The sequence below is a fragment of the Daldinia caldariorum genome, assembly GCF_022478825.1.
Source record: "Daldinia caldariorum strain CBS 122874 unplaced genomic scaffold F4812scaffold_17, whole genome shotgun sequence".
Taxonomy (NCBI): Eukaryota; Fungi; Ascomycota; class Sordariomycetes; order Xylariales; family Hypoxylaceae; genus Daldinia; species Daldinia caldariorum.
In genome coordinates, this window is record NW_025953053.1 from 654715 (window position 1) to 675987 (window position 21273).

Genomic DNA, 21273 nt, shown 5'->3' on the forward strand with positions numbered 1-21273 from the left:
AGCAGCATTAGTGTAAATCCAACAAGGGGGTTACCGGGGGTACACAGCTTGGAATTCACTGCAATCGTTACCTGCAGGTGCTTTCTTTAACTGCTTCCTTCACTCTCCCCTATCCGCCGTCTGCAAGTTTCCTTCTCTCTAAATTCTAAGCTCTAAACGCTCTGAAAGCCACAATCCTCTCTCTCTCTCACTAATGCTACAATCTCACTGATTCTCACCTCCATCTTCTATCTATCCTATCACTTCTTATCACATTCCTACTGTCTGCAGCCAATTATGTCTGGGCGCTTTGTTCGAGCGTCCAAGTACCGTACGCCCCCAACGCGCTCCCTTTGCGATTTTCCAATGACCCGACTAATCTTGACTCAGGACATGTCTTCGGTAAATCCTCGAGGAGAGAATTCTGTTATGATAATATACGTATAAGCCGAAACGCTTGGGATACCAACTTGGTTAAGGTCTGGTCCATCTTCCCTCTTTTCCCTCTTTTTATCCACCTTTGCCCCCTTTAGTTGTCTTTAGGTTAGATAGTCATCTATATTGCATAGGACGGGAACTAACGCGTCTGGTCGCAACAGGTCAACCCAGAATATCTCTCTGTCAATTGGGAGGCTAGTGGTGGAGGTGCCTTTGCTGTCATCCCCTTGGGTGAGAAGGGCAAGCTCCCCGATGTCATTCCTCTATTCCGTGGCCACACTGCTGCCGTTCTCGATACCGACTGGTGCGCACGCGACCCTTGGAGTGGTTGATCCCCCCCTTATTCGAAGACCTTAACCTAATACTATTGCTCAAGGAACCCTTTCAATGATCGTCTAATCGCATCAGCTTCCGAAGATGGAAAAATCATGATTTGGGAAGTGCCACAGGGCTTTACTCTGTTCACAGATGCCGAAGAACCAACCGACGTAGCTCCTGTCTCCAAGCTGACCGGCCACTCGAGGAAAGTTGGCCAGGTACTATTCAACCCTGCTGCCGAGAACATTTTGGCCTCTGCGTCTGGTGATTTCTCTATCAAGATATGGGATGTAGGTACCGGCTCTGCCGTCCACGCACTTAAGCACCCCGATATCGTTCAAAGTTTGTCGTGGAATGCCAATGGTACAATGCTCGTTACAACCTCGAGAGACAAGAAGCTTCGAGTATGGGATGTAAGACAAGAACGCCCTGCACATGAAGGCCCAGGTCATGAAGGTGCCAAAAACAGCCGAACTGTTTGGTTAGGAGAGCATAACAGATTTGCTACCACGGGCTTCTCTCGCATGAGTGATCGTCAACTTGCCCTTTGGGAGCCTGGTAACAATACTCCTATCCTGAACACGACTCTCGATAGTATCTCCGGCGTTTGCATGCCTTTCTGGGGTAAGTCGGTTGTTAATTCACATTCTATAAATATTACATAACTAACCTCTTCATAGACGACGCTTGCAATTGTCTCTATCTGGCTGGAAAGGGGTAAGTCTTGTTATTCTAAAATATTTCCCAAGACAAATTCTGACCTAGCAAAATCAGAGATGGCAATATCCGATACTTCGAGTACGAGAACGACAAATTCGAATTCCTTTCAGAATACAAGTCCATTGAACCTCAGAGAGGTATTGCTTTCCTTCCAAAGCGTGGAGTGAATGTGAGTTACTGTGTTGATATAGTTGGACTGCGAACATCAAAGCTTACACCAGAAAGGTCCATGAAAATGAAGTCATGAGGGCATACAAGACAGTTAACGACTCGTATATTGAGCCTATCTCTTTTACCGTTCCTCGGCGAGCTGAAACATTCCAATCGGATATTTTCCCGCCGGCTTCTGGCGCCAAGCCCGGTGTCAGTGCCAACGAATGGTTGTCCGGCAAGGCTGGTCTACCACCAAAGATCGATTTTGAAAGCATCTATGAGGGTAATGCACCTGTGGAAGTCCCTGCTGATTATCAGCCTCCTGCTGCGGCTCCGGCTCCGGCTCCGGCTCCGGCTCCAGCGCCTAAGCCTGCCCCTAAAAATGAACCCGAACCAGCACCAGCCGCAGCTGCAGCGCAATCTCCGCCTCCCACAATGAAGGAGCAGAACCGCTCCATAGCTGCTATAGCTTCAAAGTATGAGGATGAAGCCGAAGCCGACGATGACGAAACATCAAGCTTTGAAGAAATCACAAAGCCGACCCAGCGCAGCGCAATCCCTGCACGATCTGAGCCAGCGGCGCCCTCCCCAACCAAGACCACCTTTGCACCGCCGCCTCAAGCAGCACCCGCAATTAAGTCACCCATCCATGCATCAGCTCCGGCTACAGCAGCCCCTGTTTCAGGATCTTCGAACAGCCCAACAGCTGGCCCGGGCGTTGAAACAACTTTGGAGGAGATCAAGCAACTAATAGAGACCCAGACCAAGATGATCAGCATGCAAGGTCAAAAGATCAGCCATCTAACCGAAGAAGTAGATAGTCTAAAGAAGCGAGTAGGATCTGGAACGCAGGACCAGAGCGAGCGTATCCGTCAGCTAGAACTGGAGTTGGAAGAGTTGAGGTCGTAGAGAAGAAGAAAGACAGAAGGATGTTGTAGGAATATGTTTTGAGAGAGCTAAAAGAGGTGGATTAAGGCCAAGCAGTTGATGGATAACGATATTGACGAAGATAATACCTGCATTCGGTCAAGATTACCGTACCCGGACCTACGCTGGCGTTCCTAAGTCTTTTAATAAGCCGCACTTGTTGTTTATACCTTATCAACTGAATTTCAAATCGAGAGAGTAGGTGAGAGACCGATACTTGTAGAGTTTTTATCTTTCTTCGCAAAGTAAGAGATTCTCTTATTTCACCTATATGAGGTTTATGGAGAGATTCTTAAATTGTCTGCGTTATTCCCCTTGTTTAGCATTCCACGCAACGCAATCGTCGAATTTAACCCCCGTGCCGCCAAAGCAGTCTAAGGCACTTCCAATCGTAAGATCTACTTTCCCGTGGCTCAATTTCTTAACCAGTTCCAGGTCATCAAGATTTCTCCCACCACCAGCATACGTCACCGGTATAGTGCACCACTCTGCCAGCTTCTCGACGAGTTTCTCATCGATCCCCTTCTGGAGACCCTCATTATCGGCGGCGTGGATGAGGAACTCGGAGCAGTACGGCTCCAGAGATTTAATAGACTCTACATGCGTACTGTTTAGCCAAGCTTTCCCCCCTAACTTGATATAGGAACGGGAACGGGGGTTGATATCTTGGGTTGAGTGGTTAAGTACCTTGGTTCACCTCCATATCGGTGATAGTCTGCCATTTGTTCATGGCCACAAACCATTTCTCGTCATCTTGCTTTCTGCAGCTAAGGTCGATTACGAGCTTGTCTTTTTGGCCGCCGAGGGCAGCGAGCACGGCGTCTAGACGCTCCTGGCTGAATTTGCCTCCGGGGAAGAGGAAGGATGTGATGATGACCTACTAGAAGCTCAATCAGCAATGTTATAAGATACATAGCTTATATATATATCAGGTACATATGTAACACTCATCGACTCGTTCATATCACATGCCAACCTACCTTGCTAGCACCTCGTTCCATCCACGCCGCAGCGTTCTGGTCATTAATACCGCCTCCGACCTGTAGATGGCCCGGCCACGCCGCCAACGCCTCGCTCGCGGCGTCGTCGTTCCCGGAACCTAACATGATGACATGGGCCCCCTCGAGGCTGTTGTCTCGGTACAGGCGGGCGAAGTGCCCTGCGGAGTGCTGGGAGACGAAATTGGTCTTGAGCTCGGCGGTGGTGCTATCGAGGGTTCCGCCCACGATCTGCTTGACCTGGCCGGCGTGCAGGTCTATGCATGGTCTAAACCGCGTCATGGTGAGTGAGTTGCTTCAGTTTATGTTATGTTATGTATCCAAGGGTGAGATATATATATTTATAACTTATAAGTGAGTCTCATAAAATGCATTGTCTAATAAACATTAAATTATGTATTTAAGGTATGCAGTACTGAAGTATATGAGGTAAGTTAAGCCGTAGAGGAGTGGATTTTTAGCGTCAGGAACTAAAACCAATTAGACGAAATGATTGGCGGATATTATGCAGCGATAGCGTGATAGCGTGCTCAACCAGTCAACTTAGAAGAGCAATGCTTGCAATTGCTGGGGATCCACTAAATTTTTATCTTCTTCCAGCATTTCAACATTCAGCATCCCACTACAAAACATTTCATACGGATTACACTACACATATAAGAGAGAGAGAAGAATCGCAACTATCGACAATTCTCACAACTAAAACTTCAAAAAATGGCTGCGGTCCTCGGAAAACGGAAGTCTCGCGCGCAAAAACCGGAACCCTCGGTGTCCCAAGAAGAAGCCCAAGCCATCTTCCGCCGCCACTTCGAAGCGCAGTTTGAGCCGCTACAACCGTCGTCACATGCCGTCTCGAAACCGGCACAAGCTGCTGACGAACCCGAAGATCTACGCTCCGATTCCGATTCCGACGACGATGACGACGCCGCCTCCGAGGACTCCTGGGACGGCGTATCCGACTCCGAGTCGGAATCCTCACCGCCCGGCTCGTCAGCCGTCGAAGTCGTCGAAGTAGTCACGCACACGAGCAAGCTCCCCCCGCTCTCCGCTGACCCCCTCGCCAAGCGCGAGAGCAAAGCGTACCTCTCCTCGCGGGTCCCCTCCTCGTCCCTAGACCCCAGCGCCTCTCTTTCCTCTTCTTCCGCCCAAGCCGCCGCAAACCGTAAAGCCGCCGCGGAGGAGGACGCCCCCTCGCTCCTGAAGAACGACCTCGCGCTGCAACGCCTGCTCTCCGAATCGCATCTGCTCGCCGGCCGGGGCCACGACGGCAGCATCGAGCACGCCGGCCGCAACCGCCACCTGGCGACGGACCTGCGGCTCGCGGCGCTCGGGTCCAAGGCGAGCATCTTCGCGCAGGCCAAGATGCCCATGTCGCACCGGAAAGGCATCGTGGCCGCCGCCGCCGCCCGCGAGTCCAAGCGGCGCAGGGAGGCGCGCGAGAACGGCATCATCCTCGAGCGGCCTGCGGGTGGCGTGGGCGCTGGCGCGAAGGGGGGGAAGCCCACGATGAGGAAGCGCGAGAGGGCTGTCGATGCGCCGGCCGTGGGCAGGTTAAGGAATGGTATGCTGAAGCTGAGTAGCAAGGACATCGCGGAGATCCAGGGGAGTGATAGGAGGTCTAGGGGCGCAAGCGGTGGGAAGAGGAGGAGGAGGTGAAAGATGGGGAAAGGGTCGGACGTGAACAATTCGCCTGGATTCGTTTAGCGACTTCTTTGGAAGTTGAGACGGGGATACTCGAAGACGCATTCCATTGTATATGCGTATTCGCAAAAAAGCTCCGCCAATTCTACTACTCCTAATTCCCTCCTCGCCAATTCATACACATTTCTCCATGGGAAACATGCCTACGCTCTTGCATCCACCGAACTCTCACGACATCGACACCGTGCACAACTCATCTATTCACAAAAATAACCAGCTTGTCAGCACAGCAATATAGATACGACAGCCAACACCCATCTATCGCTGCTGCTGATTATCAAAAAAAGCACGTTGATACTACCTCAGACTTGATAAGCAATCGACTTGAAATATCATCCCCCCCCCGGAAAAGGAAAACGATATCCCCCAGATGAAGGCAGATATTGCGGACACATGTCTCACGAGTTGTCCAGACGCACAGCATAGCGACTTCATTTCATTCATATTCCGACCTCCCATGAAATCTCCACCCGGACACGGACACTGCCAGATCCAATTTAGCTCAAAGACACACGAGCAATCGAAACGCCTTACAGTATACTGGTGCCTTAGGTTAGGTACTTACCTCTAGGTAACTTACCTGGTATTTTCACACGATCCGTGTCGTGATTTACGCTTTCACTGGGTCAGGTACCTACCTAAAATAAGCATCGTGTAGACCTAGGTACTTGGGGAAAAGGGGATATACTACAGAAAATCTCTTTCTCTTTCTCCAGCAGTAGGCACATCTTTAGGCCTTGAAGGCTTCATAGATGCTAGTGGTCTTCTTTTTAATAGGTAATTAGTATATACCTGGATATTAGTCTACACGTTTCAATTCTATCATGCCTATCTATACTCAGGTATATTAGATATGTACCTACCTAGGTAGGTAGGTAGTTATTGATACCTAGTATACCTCTTATATATTTGCCCCATCACTAAAGCCCAAGATTAATTGCACATTAATTTAACAGTATTTATTGAAGCTCAAAGCCTATACTAAGCCCATCTTTTTCTTCTTCTTCGCTGCGTCTTCGCTACTAAGAGCAAAGGAAATGGGAAGAAAAAAAAAGAAGAAAAAAAAAAGAACAAGAAAAACTGGTATCATCACTCGTAGCTCCCCACAACCAGCCACGAGCCCGAACAAACAAAGAAAGAAAGCAAGTATATATATACAAATGCATGTGTTAATGGTGCTCCAGTCAAGTTCCTCCGGCTGTGACGGCAATTCCCTCGTCGTTGAGTTTTACCCGGTCGTCCTTCTATGAAATGCTTCTCAAAGCTTTTCCTTTTATTCCACCCCAGTTTCCCCCATGCGTAAAATGAGCAAAAAAAAGAAAAAAAAAAGAACAGATCGCCTCACAGCGGGAAAACACTGGACGCAAGTTTTCTAATCCCCCGATTATAAATCAAATCCCGCGTCTAGATAGAGTATCTCATGTAAATCAATCGCTAAACCCCGTATTTAATCTGCCAAACTGACAGTCGCACCGCACCGTATTATAACACGTCCCACAAGTATCAAGTCGCAACCCCTATTACATCGCTCCAGTTGGTGTGCTCATTGTCATGGGCATACTCAGCGTTTGCAAAGAGCTGAAGGCCGGTTGAGTCATTCCGTTTCCGGAGAGGCCATTAGATGTGGGTATCGACGAGTTAAGGGAACTTAATGAGGACGTTGCGTATCCTGGCTCGGAGTTGGGAGAAGCCCCCCCAAGGGAGCCAAGCTGGTCCTCGCTGGAAAAATCTTCTTCCTCTTCGCCCGAAAGAGGCAGATTGGTCTCAGCGCCCTCGCCGCGGTCGTGTGTACGCTTGTGCCTATAGAACTGATTAGCCTCTGACATATCGATTAAACTTGTCGTTCCTCGTGATGAGTTGATGTATGCTATTTGTGTTGTGACTAATTCGAATGATTGATGGGTTTCGCTCTGAAGGTAAATCGCACAAACATCGTTGCTCATCACAGGATCTTCAAGTGGACAAATAAAACAAACAAGAAAATTGGGGTCCTACTGTGCTAGGTTGTCGGATCTAGAGAACGCTTTGCTACAATAAGGGCAGATGTAGGGTTTTTCTTGGGTATGTGTTCTCACGTGTCTATATATTTGGTTAGATACACAACGGTGCACCACACACAAGTAACAAAAAGAAATATTTGATCTTACCGCTTGAGGTGCTCGAGACGCTTGAACAGACGAGCACATGTAGGGATAGGACACGAGTGAGATTTCTGCGGATAAGGTCCAACCTCCATAACGGTGGCTGAGCGAGCCCTACGAACAACATTTGCTCCAGGCTGCATCACCCGCTGCTCGTGCATCGAACCGTCGCCACTCAGATCATCAGTCGCGAACTGAGCGAAGTCTTGTCGCTGTAAAGACATTGGGTTTAAAGCGGGACTACCTTCCACAGCCGACAAGGGGGTGCCATGCCTGGACATCTCCATGTGTTGCTGGTTGGTGAAAGAGATGACTGAATTGCTGTATGAAAGACCAGGGGGAGAGTTGCTCTGGGACTCGTCACCCTCTGCCACAGGGCCGACCGACGCCGAAACCGACCTCCTTAAATTCGAAGATTGGTGAGCAGCGGCCTGAGCTTGAGCAGTTGCAGCTGCGATAGCCGATATTGAAGGAGGAATGGATGAACGCCGCCGCCTCTGTTTGTATGTCGGCGATCCTTCAATAACAGAGTATACATTATTGGCGCCATAAGCACGGGAAAACTGCGGTCCGGCCAAGTTAGAGGGTGGCAACTGCATCATCGCGTTCAGGCCGTTGATGTGATCGGGAATCGCAGTGTACAGTCCCGTCTCCTCGTTTGCAATATAGGCCGGTTCAGCACCCATTCCTAGTGCTTGCTGAGGAGGCGTGATCGGTTCGAACGACATGCCTCGGTTGCTGTAATCTTCGTAATGCGAAGAAACAAACGAGGGGGCAGGCGAGTACTCGAGACCGTAAGCCGGCATTGAAGCATGGCGTTGGTGGTTGTGAGTCATTGGTACACCATTCTGGGTGTATTGCACGCGGCTGTAGTCAGGTTCTCTCTTGATCATCTGCTGGACCTGATGGGGCATAGCGGGGGCCATGGCCGTCATCGTGTTGTACGATACCATGGTGTCCATCCCATCCCCTAAAGGGGCCATCGATTGAGGCATCATTTGTGGGGGAGGCATAGAATCCATTGTCCTTATTACTGGCGATTGGACCTGAGGCTGAGAATAAGACGCTTGCTGGGCGCTAAAGGATGACGAATTGGCTTGCTGGGCCTTCGTCAATTGTTCGTAGAGAGATTGCGAAGAGTCATATTGGAACGACAATGCCGGTTCATTGACAGCCATCGTGGTAGCTTCTTGTCCCATCTTCTCTCTCTTAAGATCTCTTTCCAGAGCGTCGAGAAAAAGGCGGTCGTGAGGTACGCTGTACCAGTAAAAGACCTTCTGCTTCTTCTGCGTTCGAATGCAGTTGTTCTTGTATAAGAAATCTAAAAAGGTACTCTTGGGCTCTTCCAAAGAGGCATCTGTTCCGGATTTGAGGTTTCGAAGATCAGAAAATATACCCTCCTCGAACTTCTTGGAGTTCTTCACGGGACGGCCGAAAGCCTGAAATCGAAACGAAAGACATCGCACAATGTCTGTGCCAGTGATATGGAATAGGTTGTTCCATAACACACAGGAAACATATTCACCTGTCGGTAATAGGAAACGTCGAATGTACTGGTCACCCTGCCAGTCCACAGGCGCCGATATAAGGAAATACTTCACTTTACTCATTTGTAAGAAACAACGTGCGATAAGAATCAATTCGTTACATGGGATTTGAACTTACGATTATCAACTTGTTGTAAAGCCACTTGGGCATCGTGAGGCAATGCTTGTTGGGCTTCGGGGCTGAGCATGAAGGTTTCCGGCTTTTGTGGCACCGAGCTTACCATGGCTGCTTGCTGTAAATATACAGAAGACATGGTGTCTGATGCTTTGGGTGTTTGCCAGAGCGACCAAGAAACTTGCGAAAGGTATATTATTATTGATAGAAAAAAAAGATCATTCGTAGCAGGTCGTTCCGCTAGTCGTTCACGAGCACTTGTTGGTGGGACCCAAGGCGCTGCCTTAAGAGTCGAATGATGCCGTGCTAATAAGTTCGTGTCGGTGTATCGTCTTATGATTTAGTGTTGAGTCCAGCCCAAGCAATATTTCGATAAGATTCCGGCTTTTAAGTACGACTCCCCGTTCTATCTCAAATGCCTATGCGCCTCCGCACTTACGAGTACCTTCAAGGCGCCGTGATGACCTGGGCTTGTTAAAGGACCCAATGTTAAAGAACTTCGGACGGAATATCCCGTATAATCTGGGGTATGCGAGCACTATTGTATTGCGACAGATGCCGGCAAGGAATTACAACTTAGTTCGCGTCCTGTGAGTTTACTCCGCTAGTCGTCGCAAGCTTCGAAAAAATCACCAATGTCCAATAAGGAAAGGCGTTGTTAACAGTCCAGATTGGAATTCGTCGAGGGACCCGCGATATTCTGATATCAAGTGACGAAACACAGAAAGAAATGAATAAACAGATATAGCTCTAGCAGTACAACGAACTAAGTTTTGAAATGGGGGAGGCCCAGGACGGTTGTTGGAATAAACGCTCCTAATTCAATGAGAAGCAAAAAATCTCGCGGGTTGCGGAGTGAAAAAGAGAAGATAATGGTCTTCGGATGAGGGCTCTCCAAGAACGAATGAGAGATCAGAATCTTACGTGTTAATGGCCTGCAACACGAAAGACGGTGTGGGGAGAAGGGGAGAGAAGAGAAAAAAAGAAAAAAAAGAGAGGGAGGGGTTCCGAATAGAACAACTTTCGATCTTTGCGAAGGAAGACTCAAGTAGTCAAGAGGAAAACAGGCGAGGAGTTTGGGGGGTTTAATGAATTCGGCTGGCTGGGGTCGACTTAGGTCCCCTGCAAAGTTCTTACTAGGTCCTGCTAGGTCTACCAGGTCTGGCCGGTGCGGTCGGGTAGGAGAGAAGAGATTTAGAGTGGAGTGCAAATGGACCAGCCAGTAGAGGACTAACCGCAAAGGGAAGGGTACTCGCATAAGGTAGTTTACGCTTGTCCGGACATGGTAGTATCTGTTCCTGTCCCTTCCTGAAAGGAATCCGCGAGCGAGATTGGGCACGACATTCCGCGCCCACTTTCAACTTAGATGTATTTTAACGCCGGTTCCAATGTATATTTGTATTATTAGTAGTACTTATGTATTGTGGTATTTATCGTAATATTGTACTGTACCTCTTTCCACACCCACTCGCAAGTTCCTCTTACCTCTCAGCATGTAAGTCAGGTCAGGTCAGGTCAGGTCCTCCTATACAGCGGACACATCCCATCACTTACCTATACGTAGTGTACATTATCTATATGCTTACACAGAAACCTTCCCCATCCCATATTCAATCAATTCCCACACCCTCTTCACAGAAACGCGGCTGCATGAAAGAAGCCTGAAGGAGGAGAATAACAGGAGGAGCCATAACCCGAAAGTCAAAGTCTACTACACGGCATGACATTAGACGAGATGTACTATATACGTGTAATATTTCGACTCCATTGTGACTTATATAAGTTATTACTATGCAGTAAAAAGAAGGGTCTATCCCGAAGCAAGGCCCCCGATTCTACCTAGGTACATAATATGAAGACCCCCAGTACCTAGAGAGCAGAAGATAGAGAGGACGGTCGTACAACTGATTAGGATCTAATTTGCGGATTAACCACAACTGCAACTTATCAGGCCAGCTACTTACTACCTCTACCATGCACCTAATGCATGTAGATCTGCTTGCCTTAGGTTAGGTGCGTGGGTACTACTTTATTACTTTACTACCGTAGGTATGTATGATATGTATGCAGATGTAGTAGATTCAGTAGATGTGGTACTGAAGATATCTAGGGAGAGGAAGAGGGTCTTGGGTCTTGGGACTTGGGACCTAAAGTTGTTCGCCGGGTCTGCGTATGTATGTAATAATGCTTGCTTATTTTCGGGTCCGTCTTCATTAATTCCAGTACCGCGCACTAATCTAGGTATACTAGGTAATCTACTAATCACCATTCTATTGTGGACGATGCGATGCGATGAGATGAGATGCGAATTTGATAGTTGTTATTCGTAATACTTCGGGTCCTAAACCTTTTGCCCCTTTACGGCCACGGCCGTGGAGAGGAGGTACCTAATCTTAATAAATGCAATAGCTCGGCCCAGCCCTACTACTTACATAGTACACACGTACATAGTAATAATAGTATGTTATGCGTGTGTATTTTCTCGTAAAATGATTTTCCCCTTTTTCGGCATATTTTCTTATGGGTCTTAACAAAAATCTGTCAGAGCATAAGAAACCTTATTATTATTCTTATTAACTATTTGTTTTTTACCTATGCGTGTTATCGATACTGATGTCGTATCGTCTAAATCTTCCGGTGGACAAAGCGTATTGTTTGCCCCATCTACAATAAATTCTTTACAGAATAAAGGCACGTTGATCCCGCACGACCTCTCCTTGCCTCGCTCGAAGTCTTCATTCGGGGAATATCCTCTGTCATCCACGGAGAGAGCAAGGAGTTCTTTAGATAGATACATACTATGTAGTAGACGGACGAGTGCTAGGTACCTTGAAATCAACTTACCGGGATATTTGACGTGGCCTCAGCTCACGGTCCTTCTTTTACGGTTTACCCACTGTCACTGTCCATGCACGGGGTTCCTGAACTGTTCTAGTAATGGATCACCTACTATGGCATGCACATGTTCACTAGGTCTAGTTACTGGGATTGGCATGTTTATTTCTTCTCTCCCGTATTTGCATAAGGACTTGTTTCTACAGGTCTCATGACCATTCAACAGAAAAACACAAGTAGCTGTCATCATTACTATGAATATTTTTACAACTTATGCAGATGAGCTCGTCCATGACATTATGTAAGTCATTTCGAGCAACATTAAGTAGCAACTAGGTGGCTATATTAAGAATTCAAGCAACTTTAGTTGCACACGCATCAAACCCTAAATTACTCATCTCTTAAAGAACAGGTGCTATCAACTTACATCGTCAAAGTGAATAGGGGCTGGACAAAGTTAAGGCGGCAGGTATCACAAATCTACGCCGGCGATAGCAGAGTGACATAACATCCTACTACAGTACTTTATCGAGTTATTAACAGAAAGCGGCACATTCGTACGTAGTCTTGTACACGGTCTAATATATCGACCTACGTTCCTCTTCCCACGCGGGTAAGAGTTCCTTCGCGTAAAATAGGTTTTGGTGGGGTGTCATTTACATACCCCAAGAGGCAGGTATGCCACAAGGTGACAAAGAATGCTATAAGACAGTCCCGATCCTACTTACTTAGCTACCTAGCTAGCTGACTGCTATTGTCTTTGAACCTGTCAGTTTATATCGTCTTCGCCGTATCGCCCTAGCTACCTAGCTACCTAGCTACATAGTATTTGTCGTGGCCACGACCTAAAGTCTTAGACAGCTCACAGTTAGTACTGAGTAGAATCCATTTGGGGCTATGGGTCAGCATGTAATCTCCGTATGCTAGTACATCGCGGATGACAGGAACAAGGTTGGACCGACAGGGGAAGAGGAATTGGCCTATTCCGAACGAAAAAGGTGAAAAGGATTTATCACCGCTTATTACATACCTATCTTAGTAGTAGGATATCATTTGCGCAGTTAATTGTTCAATTACCTGTACCGTACGTACCGGAGCTCTCTTTCTTAGCTCCCGGATGTTAAAGGTCTCAAAGAGGTATGTGCTTTGGCAAGTCTACCTAAGGGCTTTTTGAGTCAGGCAATGGGCTAATGGGCGTCCTTAGCAAATGGACCATTTTAAAATTACTGCTTTTAGGCCGAGTAGGTAGATGCAAATGCGCTTACAATTTTTTATTTTATTTCTTTTTCTTTTTCTTAATTCTCCCACACGCCAAATATTGTTTACTACCCACCAATTAAAACACATGATTGCATTAGAGAAACAACCACAGAGGGGATATTGTTAGGATTTAGGGGTATTGGACTTTTACTGCAGGTACGCATATATGAGGGTTACCTATGGGTAAAGTCTTAGGCACGCACCTGCGTAATCCATAATCTGTTCAAGCTTCCCTTGCCAATCCATAGATGCCAAGAGGGAAAGACGCTGGATGGTACCATACTGCGAATAAAAGAGTGCCTGCCATTGGCACGCGGATCCCTCTGTCCCTGCTTCCCACGCCAACTTTTCTCCATTTCCCTGTAACTCTCCTATGACTGCCCTGTAATTCTGAAACACGCCTGGCGCATTGCTTCAGAAAAATACCTGATGCCAGATATCGGCGCTAATCTTTCCTTGGATCTTATCCCCACCCTTCGCTGGTGTGTTTATTGCGTCCAATCAGCATTGACCACCTTCTCACCCGTACTCTCCCCCGACGACGACCAACCAACTAACCTCCCAGTCTAGTTTATTGTTGAACAACGAGATGGGAGAATGGAGACAAAGTATAGAAACTTTGCCGTAAAAAAAAAATGCAGGGAATTGATTCCCCCACAATTCATCCGTACGCAATTTTGCATATTGCAAGCCTACCAACCGGCCAACACAAATCCTTCTTGTTGCGATACCAGAAGTCGTCAATATATCCATGAAAGAAAGGGCAGACCTGCAAACCCATTCTATCGGTAGAAGGACCCATCAACTCACCTTTATTATCTATGCTTCCGGATAAGGTCATGCCCGCCGGCTTCATAATCCGTGGAGGGGTGCCCCTGGCTTTGGGTTGCCAATACTGGGGTTTTTCTTTATGAGACTTGACAGAGAGAACACTGACAGAGGGAACAACACACGAACCTTTCTCTACCCCTCAAAATTAGATTATCAGATCAGGTACTAGATCATGTGAAGTGACTTGGAAGAGGTAGCCGGCAATAGCATAATCCGAAACATAAAACAACCACACTTGTGAAAGCTTAACTACCTCCTAGGTAGCCCATCCTAAACTCTGGCTGTTAGCCACATGTCGAACATCTCATGCCAACATTTCTTGCCCTGTTTGATCGACCCGCTACCCTTGCAATGCCAAAAGGCCCTCCATTATCTTCGTGTCCTCTTCTTTTTCAGTCTTCCTACTAAAATGCTAAAAAGTACACGTGAATCTAAACAGACTAAAACGGGAATTTTACCGTGTTTTCATCTTGCCGATGATGAGCTACATGTAGCTAAATCTTCCTACGAAGAGCGCTTACAGGTAGCATTCGCCGCGAGCTGCGGAACTCCCTCTGCAATTTCCTCGTGAGCTGCAAAGCAACGGTGGGATTTTGGGAGCGCACATAATTAACAACCCGCGAAGTACAAAATCCGGTGTGGCGTGCCTGTTGTGTCTATCGGAAAGTCTGGGAGCGAACAAAAAAAGCTTACTACTGTTACTGCATTAGGCATCTCGTACGCGAAGGTGAATCCTTTTACCATACTACGTAGATTTTATTTTATCTTATTTTTTCCCCCTCTCCCCAGTTGACATCCACCTCCCTAAACGCCATCAATTAGTGATACTAATAGCTTTATATAGCACCGCCAAGAAACGAGCTAACTCAGTTGTACAGACGGCAAAGCTTACTACCTTGTATGCTAGCTCACCCCAACCTATATCTTACCTTAAAGGCGTACATTTGGTCAATTAAGCATGTCCATTGATCAACTGCGGCGGCTGGTGATGCCTATAACCACTTGTAAGCCAGGATTCCGCATCATGATTCAACACAAGGGTTAGGTACAGGTAGTTAAAGCGAAACGAAACTAACAATAAGGCGGGGAGGGGATATTGGGTTGAATTCTCCATCACCCCGCCCCGAGCCAGTGGATGGGAGCATTAAACGTGATCTAAAACATAAATTCGTATTTTCCCATCTAGATGGAATTCATCAGATGCTATGTTTCAGAAGTAGGTAAAAAAGTTTGTTCCTGCATTTGGCGTATGGCCTCTGTTCCTTGGCCAGCCACAACGCCCACGGACCAATAGCGCGACCAAGAAAGCTAACATTGGACCTGCGTATCGCTTGAGGCGTCGGGGGGGGGGGGGGCCGCAAGGGGAGAGCTTTTCAGGTGGCTAATTGGCTCCTTCGGATTATTCGCATGCTGCTCGCAGCCGTTTGGCCGCGACCGCGCGACATAAATAGAAATCTTTATCATCTTTGGTAGGTGAGCAGCATTTTCGGTAAGCACGTGAGCGGGTCTGGCGAATGGATCGCATTGGGGCACTTGCAGACTGGCGGCTCTTCTGCTGCTCTTCTATTGTTGTTAACTTACCTTAGGTTAGGTACCTAAGGTTAGGTAGGTATTGTACAAAAAGAAAATGACCTAAATTTATCCTTATTAGTGCCCGCCTCTGCAGCTCTGGAGCGGACGAAAGCAAAGTAAGCAACGTCAGAGGATGGGTAAACCGTACGCTGTGATTGATTGGGTTGTGATGAAAAGAGAGAGAGAGAGAGACTGACGCCAGTCAGATGACCCAAAAAAGACCACACCTAGGGCCGTTAATAAAGCTAATGCTATGTACGACTTTATCGCTTTATCGAAAGCGGCAAGCACCGTGGCACTAACATGTATCCATTCCATTGACTTTAGGTAATCAAGGACTCGCGTACTTAACAATACACAAAACCAAAGATGTACCTGGGCAGGTGTCGAACTCGATCAAGCTTCGTAAGCCACCTTCCTCCCGCTCTCTTCATTCTCGACCCCCACTTGGGAACACAAAGCAACCTATCAATAACTCATTAATTTAAATACTAACCCAATACGAGAAGTCGAACTAGCTGTGGCTTCGGATCCAGAGGTGATGTATGGAAAGTTACAAAGTTACCTTTTTAGCGATCTCGATACCAAATATGATGTGACCATACTACAATACATGCAGTGCACTCAGGTACATAATACAACAAGCTACGGCGGCTCCCCTGAAACATGATGGGCTCGACATTACTAACGTCGTTGAAACATCTCGAGGTCTCCTTCGTCATGTTGTACCTACCTAGACTGCTAGGTTAGGTACCTAGGTAGGTAGGAGGTAGCTATCATGTTTATGCTTAAATCTTTTACCGAATCGCGGGACGCAAGGCAAGATGGGTGATCTCATTGGTGTGCCTGAATAATGCATGAACACGCGGTAGGCAAAGCACCGAGCGAATCCCTTTAAGGCATTCCTTACGAAATTCAAAGCGGAATACGGTTATCAATCTTCAAGATCCCAGCTTCAATCGACGTCTAGGTACAATACCTTGGGTCGTCCCTCGGTATGCGGTCAGCTCTTTTGGACCCCTCGCCCACAGCTCTCTGAAACAGACACACCATCGGCTTTGGATGTGGGTTTTCTAAGGGTAGCCCCCTCTGCTCTCTTTAGCCAGGTACGTGAAACAGGCGTAGCTTGTCACAAATTCTTCCAGAATGGACATGGAACTACGAAATGCGACGAGATTTTGCAGCTTAGCGTAGAGTTGCCATGCTATCGAGGGCCCCAGCATCGCATCAGTTCTCTACTAGGTATCACGGCCAGGGTCGATCAAATTTACAAAAGATGACCCACCAAAATTTCATTACACTACCTCTACGGTTTACACTAGGTTACTATGATACATCCCGCCCTATACATAGTACTATACCTACCCATCGCCGGAGTAACGGGCGCTTTGGGCGCGTGCGTGCAGACTACTGTCGTTAGCTCCAGCCTATCCGGCGAGTTATTCGGAGTCCTGGATGTCACGTTGGCGGCAAGGCGCATAGTGGCATAAGAGCTGCGGAGTTGAAATTAATTTGGTGAAGCACGATCACGGATGTTAGCAGCGTACATACATACATACACCACCTACCAGCCTACTACTACCTAGGTATGTATTGTACAGACCATGAACCCCCTAAGCTTTCGTCATGTAATCCGTACTGACTAGACTCGCTTTATTAGCATATGCCTCAAAAATCTCATGATAATCACGTCGGTTAAATACCCTAAGTCAGTATACTGCAGTATACTGACTTATACTGATGAAAAGCCGCTATCATGATAGTCTGTTTGTCCATCTGTTTCATCACTCGGCATCACTTTCCTTCGAAGCCGTGATAGTCTCTACTATCAAGACTGGTTAGCCTCTGGGTTCCCCAGAGATCGATTTGTTTCATTTCTTCGGACATTTTACACTTTCCCTAATTGTCACCAGCCATGCATTTTGTCTGTAGTTAGAGAGTTCTGAATTATGAGCCCCTGCTTTCAATACGACGCTGTTGAGCTACCAGAGTCACATCCCCCGTGGGTCGTTGGTGCTTTGGGCTTAAGCTTCCCCTGCTAACGTTAATGTCTGAAACGCTGGTAGCTAAGTGATTCGTGTTTCAGCCTTCTGAAAGTCGACTCTACAGAACCTGGCGCCACCCATATCGCAGTACGGGCATATGGGCATATGGACGCTAGGTAGTTGCCGTGACCGCCATGCTACATTGCACATACGCGCGTACGGATCCGTATAATCCCACCTGGCCGGCAGGTAACTCTTCTCCTCGCCGTCAACAGCATTATCTAGCCAGACTATGACATAGAGGGTCTAACCCACATACACTATCCAGTTACCCGCCATTCTACTACACATCCCCTCTCCAGGTTCCATAAGCGCCACTACATTAATTCAAGCTCAAACATGAAACTAAGGAGCTCTCATGTCTCTGCTCTTACTGGTAGTTTTAGGCATTTCTTGGTAAATGTTACTACACATTCGTGGAAACATGCCGTCTAAAGGACCTCGAAGACATTTCGAGTCCGGATCAAGCCGGGTTTAACCCGTCGAATAGGCTAGTGCGGGACTCTGCCGGCTCCCACCGAAGAAGAGAGATCGTGTTTTGAAATTCGCCTGGGGTGGGTACTTGGCTCTGGCCTTGCGCGAACCCTGAACGATTCGCTTGGCAGTCCACTGCGGCATAAATGGTGAACGTCCAGAAGCGTTCTTGACGGGGACCAGGGTTTAAACTATAGGTATGCTAACTAGTGGTGATATTTTTGTAGATGGTGAACGCTTCTCTTCGGACCGTAGGTTGCGAAAAAAAAACAAAAGTCCCTCCCGCCACATGGCTGCTTTGTGCTCTATGCAGGGACAAACAAGAAGGGGGAAAAACCCAAAAGAAAAGAAAAAGAAAAGTCGAATCCTTCCGATAGTAAGCTCAACCGGAGGGTTGGGTATGACCACTCCCGTATATGCGGATATCCAAGCCCAGGATACTATTTCAGGATCGGATCGAGGCCTACGCTGGGGGGAATATCTGGAGTACATAGTATATGCTATTGGAAGATCACGAGCGCCACAAATCTACGTTCCTGTGCCGTGATACCCAGCTCCGCCACTGGGAGATATTGGGTACGAAAGTGGTGCCGAAGCCAGGATCCAATAGCAAGTTCACGTTATCGACGGATTGGGAAGGAGAACCTTTCAGCTATCCGCAAAGAAGGCACACGTGGAAGGCCCGCCTAATAAAGAGCGAAGGAATAAAATCCTCTCAACCTGGACGGCTGAAGAAGAGTACCCTTAGCTGCTTGGGTACCTATTTATTCCGTAAAACGCAGCTGGAGGAATGTTGACAACTTGGCAATTACTATATCGAGCGCAAGGCTCGCCTTATGCATATTATTTTGGCTAGGTAGTTTCTTTTGCGCGAACCGGATCCGTCGGTAGTTAATATCTCACGAATTGCTAATGGACCGGCGTCATGGACGGCACCGAAAAGCCACATGGCACGATGCGATCAGATCAGAGGATCGAGCTACATGGGATTTAAATTCGTTGTGGGAGGTAATTTCTATACCGACTTAATGCTCTTAGGCTCTTGAAATGTTGGAATAGAGGTACCTAGGTAGGTGGTTTAGGATCACTAAGGTGAGAAGAGAGGGTTGGTTGGTGTCCTACTTGATAAGCTATATTTGGCAAAGGCTACTACAACTAGTATACAGTCGTGGTCTTCCGGGGTGATGTACATTCTCTAGGGTCTACGAAGAAAAGGCAAGGAGCTAAATCATGACGATGCTCTTTTTGAATAGTCATTCATTACAGCTCTAGCCACAATGTCGAAAACCAGGTGTCGATGCCGCACTCCCCAACCCGGACGCTGGAGTAGGGTTTCCAACGCCGTGGCTGTGTCCTGGTACCCGGTGAGAGCATAAATCACGACAGCGGATCGTGTGGAAATACCAGGTAGGTACCTAATGCTAGCTTTAAAAATAGAGAGTCATAAAAAAACGACTTACGTACGAGAGGACTATACGTAGGCTACAGTAGTCAGTCATGTCACATTATCGTGATGCAAATGATCTTCGCATGGGCAAGGAAGGGTGTCTAGTTCCTAGAGTGATGGACGGATTTGAGGCCAATACGGGAGACTGGGCGCTGCGTAGCCACGATTTCCTCGCGTTTTCCTTTCCCTAGAGGTAACGGCTCCGATGCTATGGTGTAGGTGTTGGGGATAGCGGATGGGATCTGCTGGATCTGCTGAATTGGAAATGAGCCAGATGGTTACTGGTATGTTCGCGTCCATAGACGTATCTCATCTCACTCATGTTGATTATTCATGTTGAGATTCTATGTCGTGATCTATCTCATTGATGGATTTAAGCTATAGGTGCCTAGTTAAGGCTTTGATCATAGTCTCTCACTCATAACACATACAAATCGTCACGACACTCAAGTTAAAACTACTGATTATTACGAGTATATTCATAATAATTTACAACAGACGGTAAAATGGTAGGTACTGTTTCAATAGAAATCGATATAGGCTATCTATCAAACCAGCTATCCTAATTGTGTCGTTCATCATCATTAATTCCAGTCTCAAAACTCGTAGTCTATCAAAGGTCACGTAAATCGCTCTTCCACACACCAATCTGCCTCCCTCATTGGCAAAGACTCGTAATGCTTTCCACGGCAAGCGTCCGACACACCTCATAGCTCTAGGCCTCGAAGTGTAGGACGGCACCGTGAACGCGAGTACGATGCCCAATTTTGCCCCCTCCCCTCCTCACAAGAATCCATCAGTCCTCGGCGCCGGTGGTGGTTTCGGCTTGACCTTTACGCCAAGACTCGTCAGGGCGGCTTCGAGATCGGGGAGTTCGCTGGAGGAGGCGGCGACCCTGCTGTACCTGACGATGCCGTCCTGATCTATGGCGTAGGCGCCGCTGTTCTGCCACCGGTTGCCGCTCTCGGTCGGGCGGTTCCAGATGTTCTCGTCCTTGCCGAGGCGGAAGGTCTTGTACAGCGACATGGGCCCCATGATCTGCCACGTCGTCCCGATGCCCAAGCCCCATTTCGCGTACAGCTCCCGCTCGTAGTCCACCACCACCTGCACCTCCCAGTTGCCGCCCACCTGCACGACCCAGCGCTCCGTGGCCTCGTCCGACGAGTGCGAGACCGCGACGAAGTGCACCTCCTTGTATTGCACCGAGAACGCGGTGAGGTTCTTGAAGGCCTTTTCGGCGACTGCGCGTTTGCAAAACGTTAGGTCAGGTATGTGCCGTGCTCGTTTTCGAGAAAGGGAACAACGGGGTATGGATGGGATGGGGCGTTGATGTTTATGGCTTACATGGACAACCGCAATGGCGAAGGAAGACGATGATGGTAGGTTTGTCCGTCGGAAGAGTGAGGTTGGGATGTACGGGTGCGGGAGAGCCGACTTCGGGTACCGGTGACACCTCCTTAGCGGGAGGTGTCTTGTAGGAATCCCACTCCTGTATCAAGGACATGGTTTGATAGAGGTATTGTACCTTAGGTTAGGTAGGTAAGGTAGGTATGATATAAGTAGGATATAGATATAGTTGGGTAACAATTTAATAATAATATACCGACATAGAAAATTATTAACTAGAAGAAATGGTTAAAAAGTTGCGTAAGTTTGGAAAGGATGTATTAAATTATGTAAATAAATACGGGTTATGAGGAGGTGAGTTTAGCTACATGGTATCAGTTATGCAGGTACCGTCAGTTGCGATAAGCATATGGAACCTATATGGA

General features: G+C 47.6%; 6 protein-coding genes across 6 annotated transcripts; 2 read left to right on the top strand and 4 right to left on the bottom strand.

Annotated features, from left to right (window-relative positions):
• Nucleotides 1–276: 276 nt before the first annotated feature.
• On the top strand, nucleotides 277–2517 carry F4812DRAFT_452720 (DUF1900-domain-containing protein; the record flags this gene model as incomplete). The annotated part of the gene is made up of 7 exons (XM_047936392.1): nucleotides 277–310; nucleotides 370–458; nucleotides 579–721; nucleotides 794–1359; nucleotides 1416–1452; nucleotides 1510–1624; nucleotides 1681–2517. The coding sequence occupies 7 exons, from the start codon at nucleotides 277–279 to the stop codon at nucleotides 2515–2517; spliced, it is 1821 nt and encodes a 606-aa protein (XP_047787323.1).
• A 159-nt stretch (nucleotides 2518–2676) lies between these two features.
• Nucleotides 2677–4061, bottom strand: F4812DRAFT_147778 (Phosphoribosylformimino-5-aminoimidazole carboxamide ribotide isomerase). The gene is made up of 3 exons (XM_047929686.1): nucleotides 3516–4061; nucleotides 3223–3412; nucleotides 2677–3131 (listed from the first exon to the last, which is right to left on the bottom strand). The coding sequence occupies exons 1-3, from the start codon at nucleotides 3813–3815 to the stop codon at nucleotides 2842–2844; spliced, it is 780 nt and encodes a 259-aa protein (XP_047787324.1). The 5' UTR covers nucleotides 3816–4061; the 3' UTR covers nucleotides 2677–2841.
• A 74-nt stretch (nucleotides 4062–4135) lies between these two features.
• F4812DRAFT_147887 (uncharacterized protein) lies at nucleotides 4136–5397 on the top strand. The gene has a single exon (XM_047929689.1). The coding sequence runs from the start codon at nucleotides 4248–4250 to the stop codon at nucleotides 5187–5189; it is 942 nt and encodes a 313-aa protein (XP_047787325.1). The 5' UTR covers nucleotides 4136–4247; the 3' UTR covers nucleotides 5190–5397.
• Nucleotides 5398–6619: 1222 nt separating this feature from the next.
• On the bottom strand, nucleotides 6620–9489 carry F4812DRAFT_147856 (Ste12-like transcription factor). Its single transcript, XM_047929687.1, has 4 exons — nucleotides 9041–9489; nucleotides 7382–8975; nucleotides 7230–7313; nucleotides 6620–7034 (listed from the first exon to the last, which is right to left on the bottom strand). Exons 1-4 carry the CDS (start codon nucleotides 9174–9176, stop codon nucleotides 6755–6757), a joined length of 2094 nt encoding a protein of 697 aa, XP_047787326.1. The 5' UTR covers nucleotides 9177–9489; the 3' UTR covers nucleotides 6620–6754.
• Nucleotides 9395–10376, bottom strand: F4812DRAFT_147873 (uncharacterized protein). The gene has a single exon (XM_047929688.1). It carries the CDS (start codon nucleotides 10293–10295, stop codon nucleotides 9804–9806), a length of 492 nt encoding a protein of 163 aa, XP_047787327.1. The 5' UTR covers nucleotides 10296–10376; the 3' UTR covers nucleotides 9395–9803.
• A 9618-nt stretch (nucleotides 10377–19994) lies between these two features.
• F4812DRAFT_441309 (uncharacterized protein) lies at nucleotides 19995–21214 on the bottom strand. The gene is made up of 2 exons (XM_047935228.1): nucleotides 20846–21214; nucleotides 19995–20742 (listed from the first exon to the last, which is right to left on the bottom strand). Exons 1-2 carry the CDS (start codon nucleotides 21003–21005, stop codon nucleotides 20285–20287), a joined length of 618 nt encoding a protein of 205 aa, XP_047787328.1. The 5' UTR covers nucleotides 21006–21214; the 3' UTR covers nucleotides 19995–20284.
• Nucleotides 21215–21273: the final 59 nt, after the last annotated feature.